Genomic DNA, 24,841 nt, shown 5'->3' on the forward strand with positions numbered 1-24,841 from the left:
CTTTTTTTTGCCACAGCATACAGAGCACAGGATGACACTGGACTACATGTGCCTGCCCGGTTCGCACTTCAGATCAAGGAGATCCCCCTTTCTTTCTTTTTTGCCGGATCGTTCAATAAAGTGGTTCACTCACTCACCCCCCCCCCAAAAAAAAATTCTGCCTACGCCCCTGGTGTAATATATATATCTTATGTGGGCTAGTGGAGCCACCCAGTTTGCAGCATAAAGCTCAGGACCTCTGTCTCATAGGAACTTGTAGGAATGGGTTACTGCATTCAAAGGGTAATTGAGGTGCACACTTTTCCAGTAATGTAATGTACCTAAATATACGTCAAAGCAAAATAATTTAGGCAGTAACAAAGGCAACACATTTAATATATATATATAAAAGCTTGCAGACATTGCACTGTAATCAAAGTATGGTTTTTATTATTTCCCAAAGTGACTGGCACAAATTTAGAAGGGGACATTCAAAGATACAAATGGGTACATCTAGTTATTTTTTTAGCACATACACAAAAACTAATGTGTCATGAAATTGGAAGTGATGTTCAAACTCACTGATTTCTTTTAAAATTGCACTGGCATGCTGACAGCATGTAAGCAACACAACAACAGAAAGTACTTAACACAACAGGAGCAGCAATTTATGCACATCTTACTGGGCTCAGGTACAGTACTTGTTCGGTTAGAACATTAATGAATTTAACGAGTTTAAATGTTGAATAGATTATGTGTATTCAAGAACCAGCATGAGATACGTGTTACTTCACAGAATGTGGCTCAGCCGGTCACTGGTTAAATTTACATCACGATTTCCTTGCGCACTAGTACAATAGGAGAAACATTGACGATTTTTGCTAACTGGCAGAACACAATGCGAAAGTCACCCTCATAGAACCGGACATAAATGTTATTGACGTCAATAGGTTCCACTGGTTTCCCATAGTATGAAAACCCTTCGTCATGACTGCTAGGCTTGGAGGCATTGGTGGCCTCGTCATCCTCAGAATCACTGCATATTAATTTAATGCGCCGCCATTTGTGTTTTACCTTGAGAGCTTTTTCACTTTCACTATTGCTCTGCTCAAAGTCGGCACTGTCAATATCATCAATACGAGACACTTCTCTAGTTTCCTCCTCCCCAACAGGATCACAGTCATCAGGCTGTGCACTTTTTGCAGTGCCCATGCGTTCATACTTCTTGACTGCATCATCATTTGTAATGTCTTCTAGCTTCTCCATATGCAACTTCCTAACGGCAAATGGCAGTTCACGATGAACAGTTCTTTGGTGAGTTATAAGAGGCTTCAACAATCTGTAACCTTTAAAGCAATGGCCACAAAAGAAGGATGGCTTGCTGTCGTTCCTGGTTTGCTGAGCCTTTCCTTCATTTTCCTTTGGTAGGCCCTTTTTGTGGTGGACAGATGAATTGAGAGGCGACTTTCCGGCATCCGTTTGTGGAACACTTGTTCCACTTGAAGGTGGAGATTCAGGGACTCTTCTGCTGCTTCCAGGCCCTGCATGACTACACTCATCTTTTCGTTGACTAGCTGCACTTATGTAACCTGGCTGACACTTCTTTTGCAGACTACAGGTGGCGTGTTTCTTCCCCAAAGGAGTGGGCTGCAGATTTCCGAACTTATCAGTAACCCGCTTCGACTCCTTCGATGATGGCGGCGGGGAACTTTTGTGAGTACGGGAATAATGCAATGCCGTCGACAGAGAAGACACAAGATTGCCAGTATCAATTCTTGTTGCAGACCGTGCCACCGTCCCTCCGAAGCCTTCTTTAGAGGTCTTCGTGGCCAGTGTGCCTCTTGCTGAATTTCCGGCATCCTTTAGTTCAACACCCTGGCTTTTTCCCAACTTGCTGTCTACTCCACTCTGCCCTTCATTATTGCAGTCTGACTGCAATTCTGAAGTCACATCTTTCAGCTTGTTTTTTTCAAAGCTCTTCACTGAAAGCTGCGACTCAGAGTGGCAGCGGCTGTGGTGCATCATCATCTGCTTCCACAGTTTGTAGCCCTTCTTGCAGTGACCACAAAAGAACTTTATGCCATGACCCAGCGACATGTGTCGGAAATAGTCCAACGGTTGCATTTCATTCTGGCAACAGAGGGTGCAAGTATAAACAATGCCATCCTCAAGAAGGGGCCAATCGTCATTCTTTTCACAAGACTCATCAGCAGAGGTGGCCACATTGTCCACTTTGCTAAGGTTACCAGGATGCGGTGTGCCACTTTCAGTGTTCACAAAAGTTACATTGTGATCATCCTCTGTGGCATCCTCTTTGGGCAAATCAAAGTGCTGGTGTGCTTGCATTACATGATCGTCAACACTTTGCCGGCTCTCACCAATAAAGATACATTTCTTGTAACAGCAACGAAAAAAGGCAGTGTGGCAGTCGACAATGTGGGCAAATAAATCACCCACAGTTGCACTTGTGAGCTGCATGCACTTGGGACAGTCAAAGCAATGTTCCTTTGTATGTTCCTCAGTAAGGTGCTGAAAAAGCATGCCAACATCAGTGAAGATGGCACCACATTTACATTTCGTTTCCGACATAGCAAATCCAGCTGCAAACACACTTTTTTCAGAGTTGCTGCATTTTTCTAGCTCATTTTTAAGTGGTACTTTCACATTAACATTCAAGTCAAGACTGTATTTCTTGCCTTCATCCCCTTCTTGCCATTTATCTTTGAGATTGTGACGTTGGGAAAAACTACTGAAACTGGCAGGGATACCGTCTTTTACATTTGACCTTTCTAAGTCTTTCAGCGTTCTGAAGGACGATGGCATTTCCTTTCCACGGCAGAAAATCTTGAAAGGCCTCGCTGGATGGCACGTGGCCATGTGTACGATCACATCCCAGTCGAACTGGCTCCCAAAGTCACAATACAGGCAGTGAAATGCACGTACATTGTGCATTTCTGTATAGTGGTCAATAAGAGAGTTTGGACCACCCAACTGTGCAGAACAGATGTGACAAGGAACTGTAAAAGGTCCTGAATGAATGACTGAAAGATGCTCAAAGAAGTGTTCTGTGCAGTGGCTCTTGAAGCTGCAGTCCTTGCACATGTAGCCACTAATGTGGTCTTTTCTATGGCTGACAAACTTAGGGCTTAGTGGCACCTTTTCACTGCATGCGTACCAGAACACAGCCTTTGAGTTGTGCACCATTATGCCATGGACCCGCATGTGAGTCACCGTCTGTGACCTGTAAAAGCACAATGCGCATTGGAATCTGCAAGAACCATGTTCTGCTAACATGTGCTCAACCAGGCGTCGCTCATTTGCAGCAAGCTCATTACAGTAGGTACAGTGAGGAGGGTCCACATGAGCACGCAAATGGTCCTTGAACTTGTCTTCTTCATCAGTGCAAAAGTCACAAGAGCTTTCCATGCATTTGAAGAACCGCACAACATTTTGAGGGTCTAGTTGGCTAGTGAAAGCGCTGAGGCTCTTGCTCAGTTGAGATGCCGTCAAAAGGTTGAGCATGAGAAGTTTGTTCTGTAGTGACTGCACATTCTCCAAAGAGCTCATCTTGGCTGAGGGCTGCTTGTTATCGGCACCTTCAGTGGGAGGAAAGAAAAAAAAAATTAAATATGCAGAGCTGTGAAAAGTTTGCATGTCAAGGTCAGCGTAGAGTGATACCGAAGACTGTTTCAAGCCTGTGCAGTGCATATCTTTAGCAATAAGACGGAAAATATAGGAAACAGACAAAAAATACATTCTGCTTCTCAAAAAAAAAAAAGCCCAGCCACCTGTAGGTAAAGAATTCTTAAATGGACTTCTCAGGTTTTATGAGTCAAAACCACAATATGATTATGAGGCACATTGTAGTGGGAGACTCCTGAGCTTGACCCCGATTTTTTAATGTGCAACTAAATCTAAGTACATGGGTGTTCTTGCATATCATGCCCATAGCAATGTAGCCTCTATGGCCAGGAATAGAACCAGTGGCCTCATGCTGATCAGTGCAACATTCTAGCTGTGAAGTTACCATGGTGGGTTGCTATGGTAGCTTAGCACCAGTACTGCATAACTGCATAACTGAGTACTGCATAACTGCACTGCAGACCATTAAAAACTTCTGTCATCCCCCACCTCCAAATCAGACTGCCAATATTCCAATTTCAATTGCTTTGTTTCACGCTTGAGATTGTTACATAAAACAGAGTAGTCCTCTTTGACAAACGTTGAAAAATAACTAGCACTGACCAAGCTTATAACATCCCAGTGGCTGGTGCCTGCAGTGCTACCAATCAGAACGTTCACCACGCACAGGCAAATAGAAGAATGCTAGGTCTCAACTAATAAAACAACCATCACAAGGTAAAAGCGTAACCAGCTAAGGCTCCCTCATTTATACAGCATAATGATCTAAGCACAGTTTCTTATTGTTAGAATACCTAGATTACCAAATTCTGACAGGCAGGGCACTTACAATTGAACCCAGCTACTTCCTTTAAAACCTCAATGCTGCACATATACCTTTGCGATTCGCATATGCAGGCACCAAAACACGGTAGGAGGTATGCGAAATAACTTGACCAACGACCGTCAGGCACGGAACCTAACTACTTTCATAAATGGCAGAGATGCAACCTTGCAATGGCCAATTTTGCTCTTCACACTGGTATGAAAGGCCTCTTGCATGCCATAAATGCTTCCAAGATGTGTATTCATGCAAAACCTCACTTGCAACAGCAAACTACGTGAAGGTTCTGTAGATGTTCTTATAGTCTTGTATAAGTTCCTATGTGCCATGTCTAACAGCAGAAAAAAAAGCTACGACGGTTCACACACAGCAATAACTTACTGAATGCATGCTAGATATGTGCCATAATACTGGGCGGTATACAAGACACCTTGAGGGAGAGGGTTTTTTTTATTTTTTTTTATGGGGGACTAGAGGGGGGATGCCCTCACTGAATGGATGGATGAGCTGAACCCTCTTGGTTGGGCAGTGGCTCATGCCACCTAACTGTGACTAGAAGTATGTATCATACTTAGTGACGTGCAGTAGCATAGCCAGAATTTTTTTCTGGGGGGGATGCTTTCTGCGACGAAAGGGAGACAGACGTGTGCTGCAGAATGAGCGGGCCTTTAGCAGGTCTGCTGCAACTCACAGTAATAAACGAAACTTGGCTTTTTCAAACCGGGCGCTGGCTAGATAGCGTTGCCGTCATTCCAACTTACAACATGGCTTGCAGACGCCAGTGACATAGGCTACGACGAAGACTAGACGCTGTCATCAGCAGCAACGAACGCACACCCATTATTGACAGGCCTGAACGTAGCACACGTTAGCTTTCGATGAATGGCTACTAGCTCCGATCTATACCGGCAGCTTTCTACCTCAGCAAATCACACATGAGCTAAAGCGCCAGAATGTTTCACATCAGAAATGCATGGTTGTTCCTCACAACGAGCGCAGCGAGCTCACTCAGAACAAAAATGCATAACGCGAGTTTGCACGAATCGGCTTGGCGGTAGATTAACACGGTTTCAAACCACAGGTGTTAACAGCAAGATCAATGAGACCGCTCTGCGTAGTACATGCACCCCGTCAAATCAAGTTACGATCCACGAAACAATGATCATGGGTGCTCTGACCTTACCGTAAAACATTTAGCAAGAAGCAGTTCTTGTAGAAGGTTTCCACATGTCAAGCATGCTCCCATAGAATCCGCCGCCACGCCACACTCCACCGAAGAACGCGCGCGCAAAATACACACGCCACAGCCCAAGCAAGCAATACATGAGCAATGAGCAATATGGCAATATCGCAATATTCCGACGGCTTCCACTTTCACCATGCCTGCCAGAATGCGCTCACACACAGAACTTGTGTTGTCACATACATCCGCTAGAGACCTGTGCCTGCCTGTGCTTCCGTAGATCAAGCGCAAGTTGATCGCTTGTTTTGTGAATATAAATTGTTGTATGAGCGCTATACAAAATACACCTTGTGTGTTTTTACTAAGCGTTCGTGCCGCTTCATTATGATTAAAAAAAGAAAGGAATTGCGTATTTTATGAAGGTGGCGCCGCTTTCTTTGCTTCCCTACTTTATATAGTTTTTCTGGCTTCTGGACATAATACGGTACTGTACGGCAATGCACACCGTTTTACGTTTGTAAAAGCATGGTCCGTCAATACATGGTAAACGCATCAATCAAGGACGTTTCACAGTTTCGGTTTCGTTTCCTACCACTAACAGTTGCAATGCTGTAATGGCGGAACAATAAACAATACGGGATCGGTGTTCATGGTCTAGTTCGTGGACGATCCCGAACATACGGTCGTGCAAAAGGTTCATGTCGTTGGTGTCAGTTCCTCAGGCGTAACCGTTGAGGGCGACCGCAGGGGTGATCCGACCCTCGGCACTGCCCGGCCATCATTCGTAACAAAATCCTAAACTGGTCGATCGAGAAAAAGCAGGACAAAGAAAAGTTATAAATTACTACCAACACATATATTTGAATTTGTAGACTTACCCTCGCTGTCGGCTGTAAAATGTTGATCATGCGGAGGCATGCGTTATATTTAATTTGTTTGGCGCATAGTTATTTATTTAGCACTTACCACGCCCCGAATTTCGCGGTTCAAATCATTCAACTTTGCACTGTTACTCACCTCGTTCAGAAAGGCCATCCGTCAAATTCCGTAATGGTGGCGTTTTAAGCCAATCAGAGATAGAGTTACTGTATATGCTCCCTACGAAAGGTAGCATATACAGTAACTCTAATCAGAGAGGCCGTAGGAGCCCTCTGGGCTAATCACAGTTCACCAATGGCGGAATATGGCGAAGTTTTTTTCAACATGACAAGCAGTGCCAAGTGTCACGCTGTGTAATTTGGATCACTACATGCGATCTCAGTGCGAAATTTGAGCATGAACAATGCAGCGGCGAGCTAGAGAACTTCTCTCAATGTTGTCCCTGTACCGGACGAGTGTGCACGCAAACGTTTGCAGTGTTTTTTCCCGCAACCAACAAAAATGCTTAGCGATCATCAAATCTGACATCAGCACCACCGGGCAAAATTATTTAGGATGTCAGGCTCCCGTGAGCAGATGACGTCATAAATGCGTCGACGGAGACGCATGCAGTGGCGGTGCCTTGTGGCAGCTAAGAGCAAAAATAAATAAATAAATAAACATGCCGACGGCCGGATCGATCCCGACGCAGGTGAGCGGGAACAACACACGCAGTGGCATAAATCATGATTGGGGGTGAGGGGGTCCTGACCCCCCCCCCCCCCCACCCCGGTGTCAGACTGGGTGGGGGGACACCCCTTGCAAGCGTCCCCCCCCCCTTACAAAAAGCCCTTCCAAAGATCAGAAACGATGTACAAAGTGAAAGCTGCTTTCCGTTTCAAAAGGCATTGTAGAACACGAGCTTTGTGAAATGTTACGGGTTACTGCTGACGTGCTGCAAACGTTTATTATGCTTGGCTTTAAAGGGACCGACAACTGATTTTTCTCGAGCCAGCTTTTTACGGCGCGACAGGAAGCTTACCCTTCGTAGCGTTTGTAGCTGCAGTGGTTTATCCTAAAAGCACGTAGTTATTTTATAAGCAGTATTTTTCTATCTGAAAGGCTCCAAACACGCATGAAGGCTTGCTCCAGCAACGCTGAGAATTGATAGCAATGCCGCTAGCCCTTGTGAAAGCCGTCGTTGTTCTGCTTTCGCAGGAGTTACTGTATCTATGCTTAACCACCTTTATTTTGAGCTTTCCAGCCATTTTTTAAAACAGCAAGCTGTTACAATGAGATGGTGTGGCTTGATACACCTTCTCGGTATTTGTACAGCGTTGTGCGCGCCTGCGACCAAGGTTGCCTGCGCCTGTGTCATGGATGGCTTTTCGCGGCATGGGATCATTACGCCAAGCGAAGGCAGCGCCACTTCGTTGCATACAACTAACGCAGGCCTATATGTACATTTTTATGGAATAATATCTTTTAATATAAACAAATGAACAATATTTCAGTACTAACAGAAAAGTAATCGAACGCATACACCAATAAATGGTCATGTGACCGGCTTCATCGGACCGTGTATGATTTTGCCGCCAGAGGCGCCAAAGGTCATTTTTCGCGACTTTCAATGAAGAAATAAAAATATAAATCCGCCTCTCACGAGATAAACAGGGTTGGTTTGAGTCAATTGTACGGATAATCTTTCCATCAGTGCAGTCATCTTATCTCATGTTCTCGGCAGTTGCCGGTCCCTTTAAGACGGGAACCTAATAATCCCTTATCATTTACCGTTATTTATCTAGACGGTATGGTGGAAACCATTGACGTTGAAGTATGAGTTTGATTGCTGGACTAATATCATGTTAAAAAAAATGGTGAATATAAAACAAGCTTTACAAGGAAATTTGTAGGGGTAAATTGTGGGATACCATTTCTAACAAGTGTACACCATGAAGAATGGAGCTGAAGTTAAAGAAAAGCTCTACCTTTATGCATTAATTCTAACACGAAAGCGTATATATTAATTTGATGGCTTAACGCAAATGACATATTAATTAGAAATATGCTAGAGCCCTTCGAGCTGCACTTGGAAACTAACATTACCAATGTACGTTTCTACAATTAGCTGCACAGTGCTGTACATAAAGCTCCCCTATTCGGTGCCGAGGCCCATACTCGAATTTTTTTCGTAATTTTATTTCAAAGCACGATTTTAATTCTTAAATAATTAAAAAATAAAACCCATATTTAAAGAAGCAGAATGGCCACCATGGGAAGATGTGCGTTTCATACAAAATAATGGCTCATTGCGCAGCTCGCGTGCGGATTTGGATTGGTCAGCTTAAAGGGGTCAAGGTGGTGAAGTGCGACTGTTGAACTTCGTGAACCTCATTTCGCGACGAAGTGGCTGCTACGCGGCGTCCGTTTGATGCGCCTGAATAGTTCTTTCACAGCGGAGCCGTCAGGCTTTTCGTTACGCCATGTGATGTCATCAGAAATCTATCGTTATGAACTGGCACGCGCTCTTCGTCTGCTGCGCCGGTTCGCCCGACGTGGGATGCAATTAAGGCAATGCTAATCAAACAATGTTAATTAAGTTCGTGCTAATTAAGGCCTTGTTCTTTCTCTTGGTCGTGCCAGCTTCGCTGATCCTTCAGGCTTGGCACCACTAGTGCAAGGCTGCCTTAATTTTTTTAATGTGGTGGTGTGTCAGAGAAACAGACAATTGTTGCATTTGCTTTATTTCAACACACAATAACAGCAGTAGTCGCAAGTTCCAGATGAAGACATTCGTCAGTAAGCCAGTTATTTTAACTGTGTATCACATAAAGAAAGAAAAGAGCAAGGAGGCCCGGGTCAGCGAGAGAGATTTCCGTGATTAACACGTTCCTTTGGCAAGTTATTCATTATGCTAGAATTTTTGCGAGCCTTAGCACTGCATGTCACAGCATATGCACTTTTTCATACAAGATTGCATAGTATCTATTGAGATCGATTACTACTACTGCTAAACACTGAAACTGTATGGTTTGATCTAAATAACTGCATAGTGGAACATCTGACTACATACGAAGAGCTGAATGAGCACGCTCGTTACTGGTAATATACGTTCACTTCTTTATGCGCTTTAAAAATAATAATAAAGTTCAACCTCACAAAAATTTTGCTGTCCGGGGTCCATAAGGCATATGATACATAACAAAGTATTCGCATTTCCTACTTTGCATCCAGAAGTTGCCGCTAAATCTAGACTTCAGCAGAAAAGGCAACATTGAAACTGTACGACATTCAAAATTTCCGAGTGATCGTATAGTTTTTAAAGGCCAACTCCGGCGATTTTTCGAGGTCGATGGATCTCAGTGAAATTCGCTGGGTACGTTCCTTTGCACGTTTCCGTCATTTATGCCAAATTACAGGCTTGAGACATGCGCAGATTGTTTGCAAATGAATTTTAAAGATTGTCTGCAAACGCCCTCCTGGCTTCTCACAATTATTGGCAACATTGCGTCTGTGACGTCAGTATTGGCAAGGCAGCGGAAGTGACGCAGCCGAGGGCACCGCTAACTTCGGCGCTTAGGCCGCTACAGCGAGCGTCTACTGTGCACAAGGCGACAGACAGCGCTGGTTTGGCCGGCGCTTCGCTGGTCGTCCCGGCTGTCACAGTTTTCATACTCCGCGCTGGCGTGACCGGCATGCCTTGCACGACTTCCGGTTCGTTCGTAACAACGTCTACGTCATACGTAGACAGTACACTCGGTTGGGTTTCGGTTTCGGTGTTGCGCTTTTTTGCTTACTTAAAATTATTCTCCAATTTGCCGAGTATTTCTGCTATCGGGACCGTAACAGGAGAGTCTCGGGAACATAAAAGCACCATTACTTTGACATGGCCAAAAAATCGCCGGAGTTGGCCTTTAAACGTGTGCTTCCAAAGTGTTTCTGTATAAGTCGCAATTATTACGATATGTTTTATTTGTACCTTAAAGGACCCCCGACACCAAAAGTGAAAACTCGAGATGTTCGTGTTGTTCGACTTTGTGGGCACTTCCGACCAATTTAAGATCAGCTGGCAGCACCTTGCGACGTCCCCACTGTTATGATGTAGAATGAGGCCCCATGTGACATTCCGCAAGTAAAGCAAGTATTGTGGACGTCACAGAAGATTTACGGGGCGCACACAATACCACGACTGGCACCCGGTGAGGGCTATATTGTTCCTCACCCCTCTCACTCTGTTGTCGGGCTGCTCTCGAGGTAGCTTTTGCGAGGGTACACGCGCTTAACAGGCGTAACTCGTACTGAGGCACCCACATCATTTCAAAATCTACCCCCCCCCCCCCCCCCACCCGATTTGAAAACTGCGCTTTCAAATTCACCCCAGCTTGAGGGCACGTGATATTTGGCACTCGGCCGCATGGGGCGCTAGTCTTTTACATTTTTTAGGCGGGCGTTTCAAAGTGACACTAGAATGGTCACAATTAACGACGCTAGAATTAAATATACGATACATTAGAGCATTTACGATTCAATTTTGGGATTACCAGACACAAAGTTACAAATTACAGTAAAAAAGTCAAACAAAAATTTTGCTGTCCGGGATCCATAAATAATTACCAGTTTTAAAAGCCAGAAAGCCACATGGAGCCAAAAGAACAAAGCTTAGGCAAATCCATGTACTGCTCATCATTCCCATGGTGGCTGAAGCACTATCCGTTGCAGTTCCTATAGACACTAGCGCCAGATTTCCATCTAGTGTATTATTAAGAAACTATGGGCATCAGGGCACCCTAAATCTGGTCGCTGCGAATAGCGGAGTTACAACAAATAAACATTTCTTGCTCTATGGTCAGCACTACAACCAGATGAACTTGGTTTGCTACCGTACACTAGAGTCACTGTGTGTGCAACCCACAGGGAGCCTACACCAGTAAACATGCCAAACAACCAATCTGCCTTTCTGACGGTGCCATGGTGCATGCGCCCTTCCCCTGGCAGAAGTCTTGAAACACTGTGGTAGGGTCTCCGCACTTCTTTCAATCTCGGAGGCTTTTGTTCTGGGGAGCGCGTTTGCTTTGGATCACAACACGAATCTCCGCCCCCCCTACCAAAATGGCAGACGGCAGCACAGGAAAATGACAAAGGCAGATTGCCACAAGAAAAGGCGCTTCATTAAAGTATTGAGTGATTATTATTTGGCACTTGTCCAAACTTATAAATACTGGGTGTGCACACAAATCAAGGGGTGGATGTTGATCATGGTCATGAATGCAGCCACTACAGCGCAAGGGCCCCTCCTATAAATTAAACCGATCTTGTAGTGACTCTGGCCACAGTATCCCCGCACGCCTTTTAAGCTCATCTGTAGACCCAACTTTCACCTGTTCCCTGCCACGCTGCTACTACTAAATTCTACGAACACTTGAAACTTGCAAATAAAGCCACGGAATGTTTCCACATAGTTTCTTTACGCCTCCTAATAGACCTGCCAGATAAAACGTTTAGCATGGCTCATCACGAATCGGAAGATGACGGCACATAGTCTATAAACCCTTGTCACATGCATGCCTTGACATTTAAGGGGGCAATCTGATACTGTGATGTAAAGTAGTTAATAACAAAATTATCCCCCTCACAATCCTAGTGTTTGTGCACTAGTTTCATCATGCAATAATCAGGACACGCCCAGTTTAATGCGCTCCTAGGACTGGTAAGGAAGTGAAGACTGAAACAACCAGGTAAGCAAAATGTTTTATTGAACTAAGTCCCGTGAACAGTGCTCTGTTATCGCATCTGCTCACTCTTCGGAATGAAAGGACTGAAGACTGCTGTTGCTAGTTGGCAGCATTCAGTTGGATATTTGCTTGGAATTTCTGGACACATTTATTCATAATTTGTAGATCGACAGATAACCGCCTAGCCCAAAGGCATCATGCAAGAATTAGACGAGCAAAAGACATCTGTAAATTATTTTTGGTGGGTTTGTGTAGCTCGTGTTATACAGTTCACATTAGCAAAAAATAGTCTACATAAACACACTGTACATGCTGTACCCAAATTGAAAACCAAATTGTTTTCTTGTAGCTTCAGCATTCCATTAAAGATGTGAATAAATGCAGGTCAGCTGACCTGATCGAGGAATTATGCAGAGAACGTCAGGTGTGAACAGTTAACTATGCAGACTACTGCCAATGTCATCTTTAATATATAAATATATATATATAATCCATATAGAACAAAGTTACTTAAAGAAGGTCTTGATGGATGCCAAAGGTCAGAGGTAAAATTTGTCAGATACAGAAAGATGCGATGAATGATGTAGAAAGCAATTGAAAACAATGAAGACATTAAAATGGTCAAAATTAAAATAGCATGTTTACCATGATCGAGTGCCGTGTCCCTTAAAAGATGTGGTAGAAGACTCTGAGCGGCCGAGTCATCCAAAATATACGTCATGTAAAAAACATTTGTACGCAAGATTAAAAACATATGTACACACTATGAGGCATCAGTTCTTGCTTCTGAGAGAAAGCTGCGTTTTTGGCAAGCTTTCTGCCAGCGTGTCCTCTTTCACGCTCAAGTCGGATTCCTGAAAAGAAAAAAAAAATAGTAGCAGAGGCAGCTAAGCAGCAAAGAAATGAACTAAGTCAATGCTACTTTTCGATACTAAACAGTATTTTTAGCAATACACGATGATAACCTCTAGATGAGCTGCAAAGCCTTAATTCCACAATAGTATTACCTATTCTTTTAATGAATAGACTGAACACCTTAGGAGTACTGTTGGTGGCACAAGGTGCATTGCCCATTGCGTTTTCTTAGCACTGCTTTGCGATATACAATGTGGCTGCCAATGAAGCCTTACAAGACATGCTGGCTGCTGAAAGCAGTTCAATGCAGCACTTGTAATGCACCAAAGCAAAGACTTCCCACGCTTTGCACGGAACAAGCAAACTGACCTCATCCCTGGAAGTAAAGGAAAATGCTAAATCTGCTTAGACTAGTATGTAGACAAGTATTTTTTCAAGATGACAGTTCTGTAAATTTTGTGGCAATTTGTAGATTAGTAGAAGCAAACAGTCAATTTCTTGAGTTTCATGCTGGAACCACAGCGTTTGATATGACAGTGGTCACGGCTACATCACAAACCACTATCCCAGATTTCTGCTACTTTTAGAAAAGTGCGTATCAATGCACCCCATCCAAGCAGTCTGCACTGTTTCGGAGCATACTTTGAACCAGTACCCCCTTAAGGGGGGACACTGGTCTTTCAAGATGTAAAATCATGAAAAAAATCAGTTTTTTTAAAACAGCATTTTTGTAACGTACAGGCATTGCCGCAAGTACTGACCAAGTTTCTTACACCTTCGATTGATATTTCGGCCACAGCGTCAATTTATACCACAAAAACAGGCTATATTCTAAATGAAAAAAAAAAAAAAAAGCACGAAAATGGAGCTCTTGATGTTATGAGGCTATTGAATGATGTGTGCTGCAGCAGTACTCATGCAGGTTATATTCCTGGTGGCTACTAATCATCTAACAAAAAAATTTTAACATTTTGTGTTGCATGAGGTTCAAAATCGGCATTATTTGCTTCTCTGCATTTTCTCAAAACCCGAGTTTTTGACTCTTTGCAATCTTTCGGGAGGCGTCTTTCAGTAATCAAAGCACCTAGAATTGTAATTCTTGTTGCACTACTGAGCTACATGAATATTGCCCACAGGGGTAGCAGCAGATTTCTGTATTTCAGTTTTAATGTGTTTTTAATTGTCCGTGCATTAAACAACTAGCCACATCTTGAACAGAAAGCTTTTGATATGCTGTATAATTCTTAACAGTTTGCACATCAAAAAAAAAATTCCTACCCCTGTGAAGCTTATGCTTCTTAGTATGTATCTGGCTATGTGCCTTAAGCAAGATTTCAATGTGTGGTTCTTGCTTCATTGTTCCCGGAAACAATGCTAATTAATTTTAATTAACTTCGGAACTAACAGACATATCTGAAGAATAATTGCATATTTGGAATCGGCAAAGAAAACTAAACAAGACTGTGCCGTTTCATTAAATTTGGTAAAGGGAATCTTGATGATTTTTAAAAACCCACTTCCCCCCTTAAAAGGCCCCTTACCAGGCCACTGCACTAGACTGCCTCGATGTCCCCCTCACACGCCGCTCCGTGCGGCGTGCGAGGAGGACGTGGAGGCTCTCCGTGGTTCACTGCACAGCACCTTTACCTACGTCATCGCCCCATCTTGGAGCGCAGTGCCCGTGAGGAGAAGAGCAGACCGTGTTCAGTTAGTAATTAGAGCTTTTCTTGTGGCGCATAGCGATGCAACTCTTGGCAGACATGATCTTGAGTGTGCAATGTAAGCATTGCGCTTGGCAGCTCGAAATGGCCAGACCACATAGAAGTGAGTGTAGTGGTACTTACAGAGTGCTGTAGCACCGAACACTCCCCCTTGCACTGGCAGAGGGAGGAGCAGCTCCTCTGTTTCCTGGAGCAGCCGCAGCGCCCTGAACGGCATGATCCCCGGCATTTGCAGGCAGTCGCTGATGTGGAGCGCTACACAACAGTGGCACAAGCAGTTGAAGGCCAACAGCGGCAAAATTCAGAATATCCTAAACAAGTGTTCGTAACAGTGTAAGTAGACAGCCTAAGTGCGGTAGCGTGTACTATACTGCTGTCCAAAAAAAAAAAAAAAAAGTGTACATATACATGATTAGATCAGCATGCTCATCATCAGCAAGAGCCAACGTCCAGTGCAGAATGATGACTCCATTTATATCAGTCTTGTGTTAGATGACCCCGGCAGCCTTATTTCTTTTAGCCGATTCGTTTGAAAGAGAGATCAAGCACATTTCTTTTAATGTCACCTAAAGTGTGTTACTGCTCTGTTTGCTCTCAGATTCCCTCTTGTGCAGTCAGTCGTTAAAGCAGTATCTGGCTTTCTTGTTAACCTCCAGCATATCAGCCTTATATATATACTTAATAGAGCTTTTTGTTGGGCTAGTTGGTACATGCTTACTGAAAAACCAAAAAGACTCGTACCTTCAAGGAAAAAAGTAAGGACAGGACAGAAAGGGCCCTTTCTGTCCTGTCCTTACTTTTTTCCTTGAAGCTACGCGTCTTTTTGGTTTTTACGTACCGTATTTACTCGAATCTAACGCGCACCTTTTTTTCCGGGAAAACGAGTCCAAAAATCGCATGCGCGTTAGAATCGAGTACCGAAAAAAAAAGAAAAAAAGAAACTCAGTTATCATATTGCCATCATATTGCCGTAGGAGGCGGTCATTCAAAATGACCGCCTCCTACGTGCTTTGGCCATTTCTGCCATTTTTTCAGTTCGTACATATGCTGAGGAGATTGTCATCCCGTTCTGCGTTCGCATCGACGGTATGGAAGTGCCGACTCTAAATACTCGAAGAGTGCACCACGATGCCGCATTTAAAAGAATAGTTATTACATGTGCAGAGAGACGGACGGAAATCGGGCCGCATCGCGGTCGTTCGAAGTTCCCGAAACGTGCGTGCGAGACTGGCGCAAACAGAAGCAGAAGATTTTTTACAGCAAAGCTTCACGAAAAGGTTTCAGTGGACCAAAGCAGGGCCAGTTTCCCGAAATCGAAGTGTGTTGAAAGCGACAAGGAGTTGTCCGACAGCGACGAGGACTGATCCATTACCCGACTCGTATCGCCGAAGTAGTGGTGACAGTTTTAGCGGCAAGGCCCGCTTTTTGACTTTGTGTTTTACTTTTTTGAAAGTTTAGTTCTTTAAAACCCAAATACTTGTTCTTCGAATGTGCGAAGTTTGACTCCTACGGACTTCTTTCGTTCTTTTCTCTCACGAAAAATGGGTGCGCGTTACAATCGATGTATTACTTTTTTTTTTTGGTCGCGGAAAACGGGTGCGCGTTACAATCGAGGGCGCGGTAGAATCGAGTAAATACTAATTATATATATACATATATACACACACACATACACACAGTTGAACCCCTTTATAAGAAACACTGATAAGGGAGACAACCGGGTATAAGACACACCAGCATGCCTACATTGAAATAGGGGTTGATCAGAAAATGATAACATGGTACCCTGCTTATAAGAGAAACCTCATATAAGGGACAAGAATTAAAGAGGTTCAACTGTGTCTGTATGCGTGTTTGTAAATATATATCAAGTGCTGTTAGAATGAATTATATTTACACTTGTCAAGCACAGTGGCAAGCTGCTAGCCTTCGTTATGCCTACCGTGTCGAGCCTTGAACTAACCTTTTTTTTTTTTTGCAACCAATTGTATTAGCTTATTTTCTCGACGTGACGATGGAAACCTTTCCTTTAAATATTTCAGTCTCGTGAACTAAGTCTAGCTTAACGGAGTTCATAAATTGCACTATTCACTGCTATACATTGTGTTAGTAACACTGACTGTACACAGATGCCATCGTGGGCAAATATGACATTCATCAAGGAAAATATTGTGCCCTTCAGTTCTATAAAGGGGTACTGACATGAAAATTTTCAGCTGTCATTTTTTAGTGTCAAATGAAAGGCCAAGCCCTCAAGAGCCTAGAAAAGGTAGTGCTAAGCACGAGTGCACCCTGAAAAAGTAATTACAGTATGTTTTTAAAAGCTAGTTTCGGTTCCTACTGTACCCTGACATCACAACACGGTGTGAGCTTTTCATCACGTGCTCGCAATATATGGTGATGTTTCCACGGCAGCTCTGCACCGCGGCTCCGTTAGTGACACACAAGCGGCCATCTTGAAAGTTTTGGTACCTGACGTCATCACAACCAGCCAGACTGCTGCGTGAAGTCACCAGAATTAGTACTGTAGCCTGACGTCAAACTAGTATCGATGTCGGTAGGTTGACCTTATTATCGAAATAAAATATCAACGTTTGCTGAGCTTCACATCTGGTCAGAGCGGTCTCTGCATACAGGAGATTTGTATGGCAGAGTAAACTCGCCTTCGAAAGAAGGTGTCAGTACTCCTTTAAGCAAAAGCAGCAGAATACTGAGAAAAAAAAAGAAAAAGGAAGAAAGAAAAGCGTGTTTTCCTTACAGGCACTTCATTCTGCAAATAGGAAGTATCAACTTATAGTAAAGCATGGAAGAATTGGAGATGGACACATGCATGTTTCCACACACTGACACCACTATACCGATACAGAATCATTTTATTGCATCACATAGCCCGGCACCACTGAAATGAGCAGTGCATTACACAGCTGAACCTCTTATACTAAAGCCTCCTCCAATGCAAAAAAACACTTCACTTGCTTTAAGCATACAAGCAGGTTTCAGTGAAGAGCACAGCAACAGGAAATCACTAAGGATTCTGGTTACGAAGAGAGGTGTACCTTATTTAAATGCAATGCCACTGATGGACCATCAGTGACTTACGCACAGAGATTCACAGCAAGCAAGCGAGGCTAACCTTCTGCATGACTGTTGGCTACAACTAAACAAATATAGCACAGATGCGCATCAAGAATGTCTTGGATCATTCTTGATCATTCTGAACAGAGAATGCTCATATAAAAATGAAGCATGACCAAAGAAACTGCAGACTTGCTTTATTGGATTACTATACCTGTGTGAGAGTATCAAGGTTTAACTGTACAGTAGACTCGCGATAATTCAAACAAATCTTAAATTTTTGCTTGGCCCACTATGTTTTCAATGTATTTTAAAGCTGCTTAATTCAAACTGCCTCACTGCACAAATTTGGTTAATTCAAACTTTTTGCTTGTCCATGTCTGGAAATATCTGCTGCCTCTGTTGCTTCTAGCTGAACATTCACGTTTTTCTGTTACTAAAAGGCGCAAATAAAGCTGACTGCCTGCCTACAATACGGCCAAACTAGCCGAACCTTGTGCACCAATAACCTCGTGCTGACCGAGGGAAAAAAAAAAAAAACTGTACGGTCTGGCCTTGATCTATCGCATGCCAAATGTTTCTTAATGTCGCTTTCTCTGCAGTATGCCATGCGAGAAAGCGTCTTAAGAATTAGAAGGGGCTAGCAACTGTCGTGGAATGCAACACATTTCGTCGCTTAATTACACACCCGTGCGTGCCTTGTATAATAACAAGTACCAGTGTTATCGCTGATGTCTAAAAATTTTACTGCCAACCATGCAGAGCAGTCTATGATGTTGCTGCGGCACTGAGAAACAATAAACATCGCAGTGTTAGTTGGTGTGTTGCCCCGAGCCATATTTATGAGAACTTCTGATAATTCAAATAAAATCCTGAGGTCCCCTCAAGTTTGAATTATCGAGAGTCTACTGTATCTAAAGAAAGTTAATCACACCACTGACTGCTGCCTATATCATACTTATTACGTGCACAAAGTGCCACAGGGCATTACAGTGGGAAGGATTGATACAATTTTACAGAGATGAAATTTTGCAGGCATACATCTAGATTAACAAAAAAAAGAAAAGCTGTTACACGCGTACGCAGTAAGAGTGATAACAGATGAAATTGCAACTCGTGCATATATTATGAAGTGGCGCATTTGTGCAATGTTGAAAAAGCAACAAAAATGTCTGCCCCAATATATAGATGTATATATGCAAAGGAGGAGAGAAAAGAAATAAGATTACCATTCATATCACAAATAAAGCCAGAAGGTCAGAAAAGACAGTGAAGCTACAAAACACTGAGAATCCAGAATTCTTGAGTGTGTGTTTTTCTGACAAGTGCTACACATGTTGCCTGTGCATGCATGGATGCCCGAGGTGTTCTTATTAACTTACTGAAGTTTCCCCTTCCAAGGCACACAGGAGCAAAAACATACCTTAATAACTTTAGGCTTGTCATCCTCCTGCGACTTCCGCTTGCGGCTGGCCTAAAGAGAAGATCGGAAAAGTAATCTGTTAGTCGATCGGCTTAAATGTGGAATTCAACATACCAAACAAACAATGGCTACGACAGTTGATGAAGGTTAGTTTTTACTATATTGCTGAAGTTCATCAAAATAGTGGCACAGAGAATCAAACCTGCGACCTTGGGCTTGGCAGCAGCCGTAATAACGGCAACACTGTGTGTACTGCCGTACTCATTATGAGGTGGGACGCGCAAGGCACAATCACAGAATCATTCTCGAGAAAGTGGATAGGAATCTGCCATTCCTGCTGTACGCATATACACCCATGCTGTTTGAGAGTAACAATACACTGGCCCACTGACATGTTGGTCATTCCAAGCCAAACGTCCCAGCCATTTTGGCGGCCATCTCAAATGTATTCGAAGAAAAAAAGGTTGCGTGGATTTATTGCATTGAAAACAGTGAGTTGCAAGAATATTTGGGAGAGAAAAAATTTGGGGGCATGTGGGAGCCTTCCGAATGTCGCAAAATGTTGTCTGAGTGATGTTAGAAAACTTATTCTGAGAGTATAATTTCTCGTTCCAATGCCAAATTTGGTTTACATATTAAGCAAAGGCGTTTCTGCAAGATGTTCAAAGCTTAATAATATTGCAAGTTTTCTGCCATATACACCTGCAAAAGTTTTCCATGTTTGCATTTTTTCTCTTGTAATATTGCGCTATGCGTGAATGTCTCGGTAATCAATACTTACTCTATGGAATGTAGACTTCGCGCTAAAAGTATTTTCAGACCATCGAAGTTCATAAATCTTACGAGAAAAAAAAATCGAGATTTTGAGAAAAATCTTCGTTTGGTCCACATCGCGATGCAATTTACACCACGTGGTGCTCCTATTAAAAACCAGCTTTACAGCTCATCGAAAGCAAATAAATAGTTCTTATATGGCGAGTTTTACAATTACATTTTTGTTTGAAACAAGCAAATCATTGAAGTTCCCCATTGACGGCAATGGGGAACTTCAATGAGGAAGCTGCCGTATGAAGAAAGAAGATAGCCGTCAATGGCCTTACACAGCACATTACAATAATCTGGAATGAATACTGTATGCAGTATTCATGCATGTTCTAAGCTCATTTCAAAAAATTTATGGTATGTTGAACTTTTACGAGCAAAATCCCACCCTGACAGACTTGCTCGCAAATGTTCAACGTACTAGAAGTTCTGTTAGAGTGGATTTAGAACATTCATTCTTGTTTTACTGCACATAGTATTCATTCCAGGTTGTTGTGATAAGTTGATTTGCTTTACAGCTCTCACAGCTTAGAAATGAGTCTTGCTCCTAACGAGGTACATGAAATGTTCTATATTTCAACAACTGGCTATTGTAGTAGAAGTCAGTACACAAAAATACATAAGCTGCGAAAGTTTCATAAGAACCTGTTCAAAAATAAAGAAATACAGTAGACTCTCATTAAACGGAACCTGAAGGAACCAGAAAAGTATGTTCCGTTTACCGAGAGATGAACAGGGGTGTGGAAGTCAAGTACGAAAGCAATCATACTCGAAATAGTTGTTCTATTTAAGCAGCAGTTCCATTTGAGATTACCGTTTACTGAGAGTTTACCGATATGTATCTAAAGCACGGTCTCTACTTCAAGGGACTGTCTACCGGCCTTCATCGCTTTTCTGTTTTGTACCGCAATAGAAAGCGTAACCGTCTGAAGTGTCCAACCTTGCAGCGATTTCTCTGGAAAGTGAGTAGAAATTTTTAAACAATTTTTAGATCTGCATTCGGTCTTCTTCCATTGGCGTGAAACATGCCCACAACACTGGTTGGAGGACGCGATGACGATTGTAGTGCCAGTAAAAATTAAAACCGAAAGCACATGTGATTTCTGTAGGATTACTTTATTTTCGCTGGACCCTATTATGAAGAATGTAACAGTCGTTTTCAGCGTGCTAGCGGTTAAATGAAGCCTTATTATAATACGATTACAGAACACTTGTGCTGTAATCGCAGTCTATGTGTTTGTTTTAGCACTGCTGCCGCAATCCAAGCCAAGTCGATTCATCAAAAAGAGACAATAAATGTGTGCCTTCACAGTGCAGCACATGTGAGACATCCTAACAACAATACAGTGGCACAGTACAACCAGCGCGGATAGCCGCATGGCATAGCGCATGATTTGAAGCAGACGAAATCGAAGATGGCGCCGCAAGCAGCGCCACCGGGCGCCTTTTTGGATGCGTGAGAAAAAAAAAAGCAAGCAATTACTCTCTGACGCAACCGAAAGCTGCCTCAAGTGCGTAAAATACAATTTCAAGTTATACAGTAGAACTTCATTGATACGTTCCCGAAAAAAACGTGGAAATAAACGTATGATCCGGGAAAACGTACGATTTGAATCCAGTAAAAATTGAGGCTGACAAGCCCATATTGAGGTGCATGGGCAAAAAACATTATTTCTCAAAAAAACATGGAGGGACTCTTCGATTTTCGAACACCTGGTATCTCGCTGGCAGCCAGAGGTCAGCCAGCTAGTTCCGGTCCTGACTGGAAAGAACGTCGTGGTCACGTGTGTTGAAATCCCGAGACAACCCGAATACTGCAAAATTGAACTCTGGGACAAGCAGCATAAGCGTATAGAAACGCTACCGCCGTGTCAGCAGACGAAACTTTGTGCCGCATGAGCGTCGGTTCTTTCTGCACTGCCGCATGGAAATATGAGGCTAGGTTTGCCGAAGAGCGGGAGTTATAATCTCGAGCATACGCATTTGGCATACGATCACGTACGTTCGCAAGATCACGCATGACTCGCCCCGTCCGTGAAAAAAAATTGCCGCCCCGCTATAGGCTTAACAAGCTCAACTCTGCGCAGTGCACATAACAATCACGGTACAACACGATATACAAAATCTCGCGAAAGTGATAAGCGTCGCGAAAGCGACAGATGCTCGCGGCTATCAGCATACTATACGTCGCACACTCGCGCTGATCAGTTTGCGTTCTGTCTTAACTTGAGACATGCACTGGTATGTTCGCCGCCACTCGTAATCGCACCATCTCGCACGGCGGAACAGGCTTTAAAAGATAACGCCCTGCATAATGGCAACCGAAGGTGAAGTCCCCAAGTGCTCGCATTGCGATCTGTCGAGTCCTCACAAAGATGGCGGCGAGCGCACATCGTCTCGCCTGATCACCAGAAACCTCCCAGATATCTTCCAGAACAAATTTTTTCTGGCAGCTTCTGACGACCCGCTGGTGGGCAGAATTGTCCAGCCGGAGAAAAACGAACGCCACATGAATTGCGCCGCGCGATGGGCAGAGCGACCCGAAAACGAACGCGCTCCAGGAGAAAAGTGTGGGGGAAATTGTCAGCCATATTATATCACTGGGCACAATGGTGGCATTGCTATGGTTACGTGTCGCGGCGTGTTGTGCAGCGGCGATGTGGAGACGGCATGTGCGTTTCCGTAGGTCTTGTACCGAACCGTGGCGGACTAAACGAGCGACAGCCTCCATTCTTTGGGCCGCATTGTTAGTTCGCCTTATTGTTGTTGTAGCCATGGGGTCTGAACAAAAGTGTGTGGAACGAGTGTGCATCTATGTACCGTGCTACGGATGAAGGATTTGCAATGCTCAGCAAAATTGTGCCACGTGCTACAGAAAAGACTTTTTTTTTGAAAGCCGCTTGAAGATTTTGACGGCCAGCGTCGCCGCCTGCCTTGGGGTCGGAGTGTGGTTGACAGAGAGTGGCGATCAAGCAATTCGGAAAAGACACAGACGGGACGATCGAGCAATTGGGAGAAGATACGGAGGGGACGATCGAGCAATTTGGAAGAGACGCAGAGGGGACAACTGAGCAAAGCAGAGAAAGCGCGGAGGGGGGAAAGGCACTGCGGAAAAGCCGCTGTCGCTGCGCGGCGGCTGTCTGCCACTTCACGCTTCACAAGTATACGAGAGGGCCCTTTTTGCGCACCTGAATGGGAGTTTCTGACTACAAAACATATCATACGACCGCAGTTTACCGTGGTGCTGAACGTTACTGCCGAATAATCGAATTTTCCGGGAACGTATTGACCGGAATGTATTATACACAGCTGTATTGGGTTATTTTTAATTTTCGCGATTTTGAGCGCAGGAGCCGGGAAATCGTACTAAGCGGGAACGTATCAACGAGGTTCTACTGTACATGTTTGTTTTTAAGTAAAATGAGTCTACCTGCGAGGATTTCTTGTCCTACCAGTAGATTGAACCACATCGCCGTTGGGTGACGCTAGTGGTCATTCTTTCACGGCTTTCAACATCAAATTAAAAATATAATTCCTTTTTTATGGGGCAAAAGCACGCTCGTTGCCACTGATGTGACGAACGATCTCATTTTCACCACAATCAGAAAAATTTTTCGAGCGGTAGACAGTCCAAACACAAAAAGTAAGTTACCTGGCGTAATTCACTGCTGAGGCACCAGTCTGGGTCATGTTCTGGGTCGTTTTCTCCATCGCTGTCGAAGTCTGTTTCTATGGTTGTATCCAGGTCGGCCAAAGTGACGAAGCGTGGCTTGTTCCCAGTCTTTGACTGCAACAACGAAAAAAACCACATAGGATGACACAGCAAAACAAGGTCAAGTGTCATGGCGTGGTGTCACAAATTGTGCTTGCTGGTTTAGTCAGTCACCAAGACGACTGCAAAAAATTGACCACAATGCTAACAGCGAAGAAAACGGGTCAAGCGCTGTTGCTAATATTCATCATACGCCAACATAAGCGTGCTTGTCCGCAGAAAAAAACAAAGCACAACGATGGCAGCAAATGTCGTCATTGAAAGCTCGCCTGTCCAGCCAAACGCGTCAACTATCACACCACTCTTCTTGCATTCTAGCGTAATCGCTGGCATTCGTTTAAGTCATAGAATGCAAATCACTATTCGTACAGTGCATGTAACGAGATTAGACAATATTCTTACACTACAATATCAACATCCCAGAAAGTTCCAATACGCAAAGGTGTGTCTTGCACCCAGTGATAACTGCTGTTTCTGGCCAGTTTCTCACCTGCTGGCAAATAAGGATTACAGTGCACATGTGCTCATATACTTTTAATAAATATACTAGATTCTAGGTTTGCAACAGCTTTGCAGAAGGAGCTCTGGTTATCTTGGGAAGTCACGACAAAACAGTTTTAGACGTTTTTCAAGCACTCTGCGAAATTTCAGGTTCAAGGCCTTAGAAACCTGTCTCAAGGTCTAAATAGCGATAAAAGCGGGGCGTAAAAATGCATACAGCACAAGAGAATCACAAACAACCCTTACAATCAGTGGCTTCTTCTTGGGCTTTTTGGCAGAAGAAACTTCCTCGAAGAACGCCACCCGGCCACCTTTGACGCTCGCGAGCTCCTGCAAGTGCACAGCAGTAAACGATGCCTTGAACAAGCAAACCTAAGCAAGGGCAATGTTGCCACCATCTTTTCATTGCTATGCCGCTTTCGGCCACACGGCAGCGATTCACAATCAACCATGTT

The 24,841-nt window shown here is 43.6% G+C and overlaps 2 protein-coding genes across 2 annotated transcripts in view; both read right to left on the reverse strand.

The window, feature by feature from the left end:
- Positions 1 to 205: 205 nt before the first annotated feature.
- LOC119389631 (zinc finger protein Xfin) lies at positions 206 to 5,796 on the reverse strand. The gene is made up of 2 exons (XM_037656985.2): positions 5,628 to 5,796; positions 206 to 3,575 (listed from the first exon to the last, which is right to left on the reverse strand). The coding sequence occupies exons 1-2, from the start codon at positions 5,635 to 5,637 to the stop codon at positions 805 to 807; spliced, it is 2,781 nt and encodes a 926-aa protein (XP_037512913.1). The 5' UTR covers positions 5,638 to 5,796; the 3' UTR covers positions 206 to 804.
- Positions 5,797 to 12,222: 6,426 nt separating this feature from the next.
- Positions 12,223 to 24,841, reverse strand: part of LOC119389633 (chromosome-associated kinesin KIF4) — a 69,154-nt gene continuing 56,535 nt past the window's right edge. Inside the window, exons 22-26 of the mRNA XM_049414512.1 lie at positions 24,633 to 24,716; positions 23,766 to 23,900; positions 19,292 to 19,342; positions 14,917 to 15,048; positions 12,223 to 13,071 (exon numbers count right to left, since the gene is read on the reverse strand). Of these exons, the coding sequence (XP_049270469.1) occupies positions 12,991 to 13,071; positions 14,917 to 15,048; positions 19,292 to 19,342; positions 23,766 to 23,900; positions 24,633 to 24,716 (483 nt within the window). The 3' untranslated portion in view covers positions 12,223 to 12,990. The remainder of the gene's footprint in view (positions 13,072 to 14,916; positions 15,049 to 19,291; positions 19,343 to 23,765; positions 23,901 to 24,632; positions 24,717 to 24,841) is intronic.

This window comes from Rhipicephalus sanguineus, chromosome 4, assembly GCF_013339695.2.
Source record: "Rhipicephalus sanguineus isolate Rsan-2018 chromosome 4, BIME_Rsan_1.4, whole genome shotgun sequence".
NCBI lineage: Eukaryota > Metazoa > Arthropoda > Arachnida > Ixodida > Ixodidae > Rhipicephalus > Rhipicephalus sanguineus.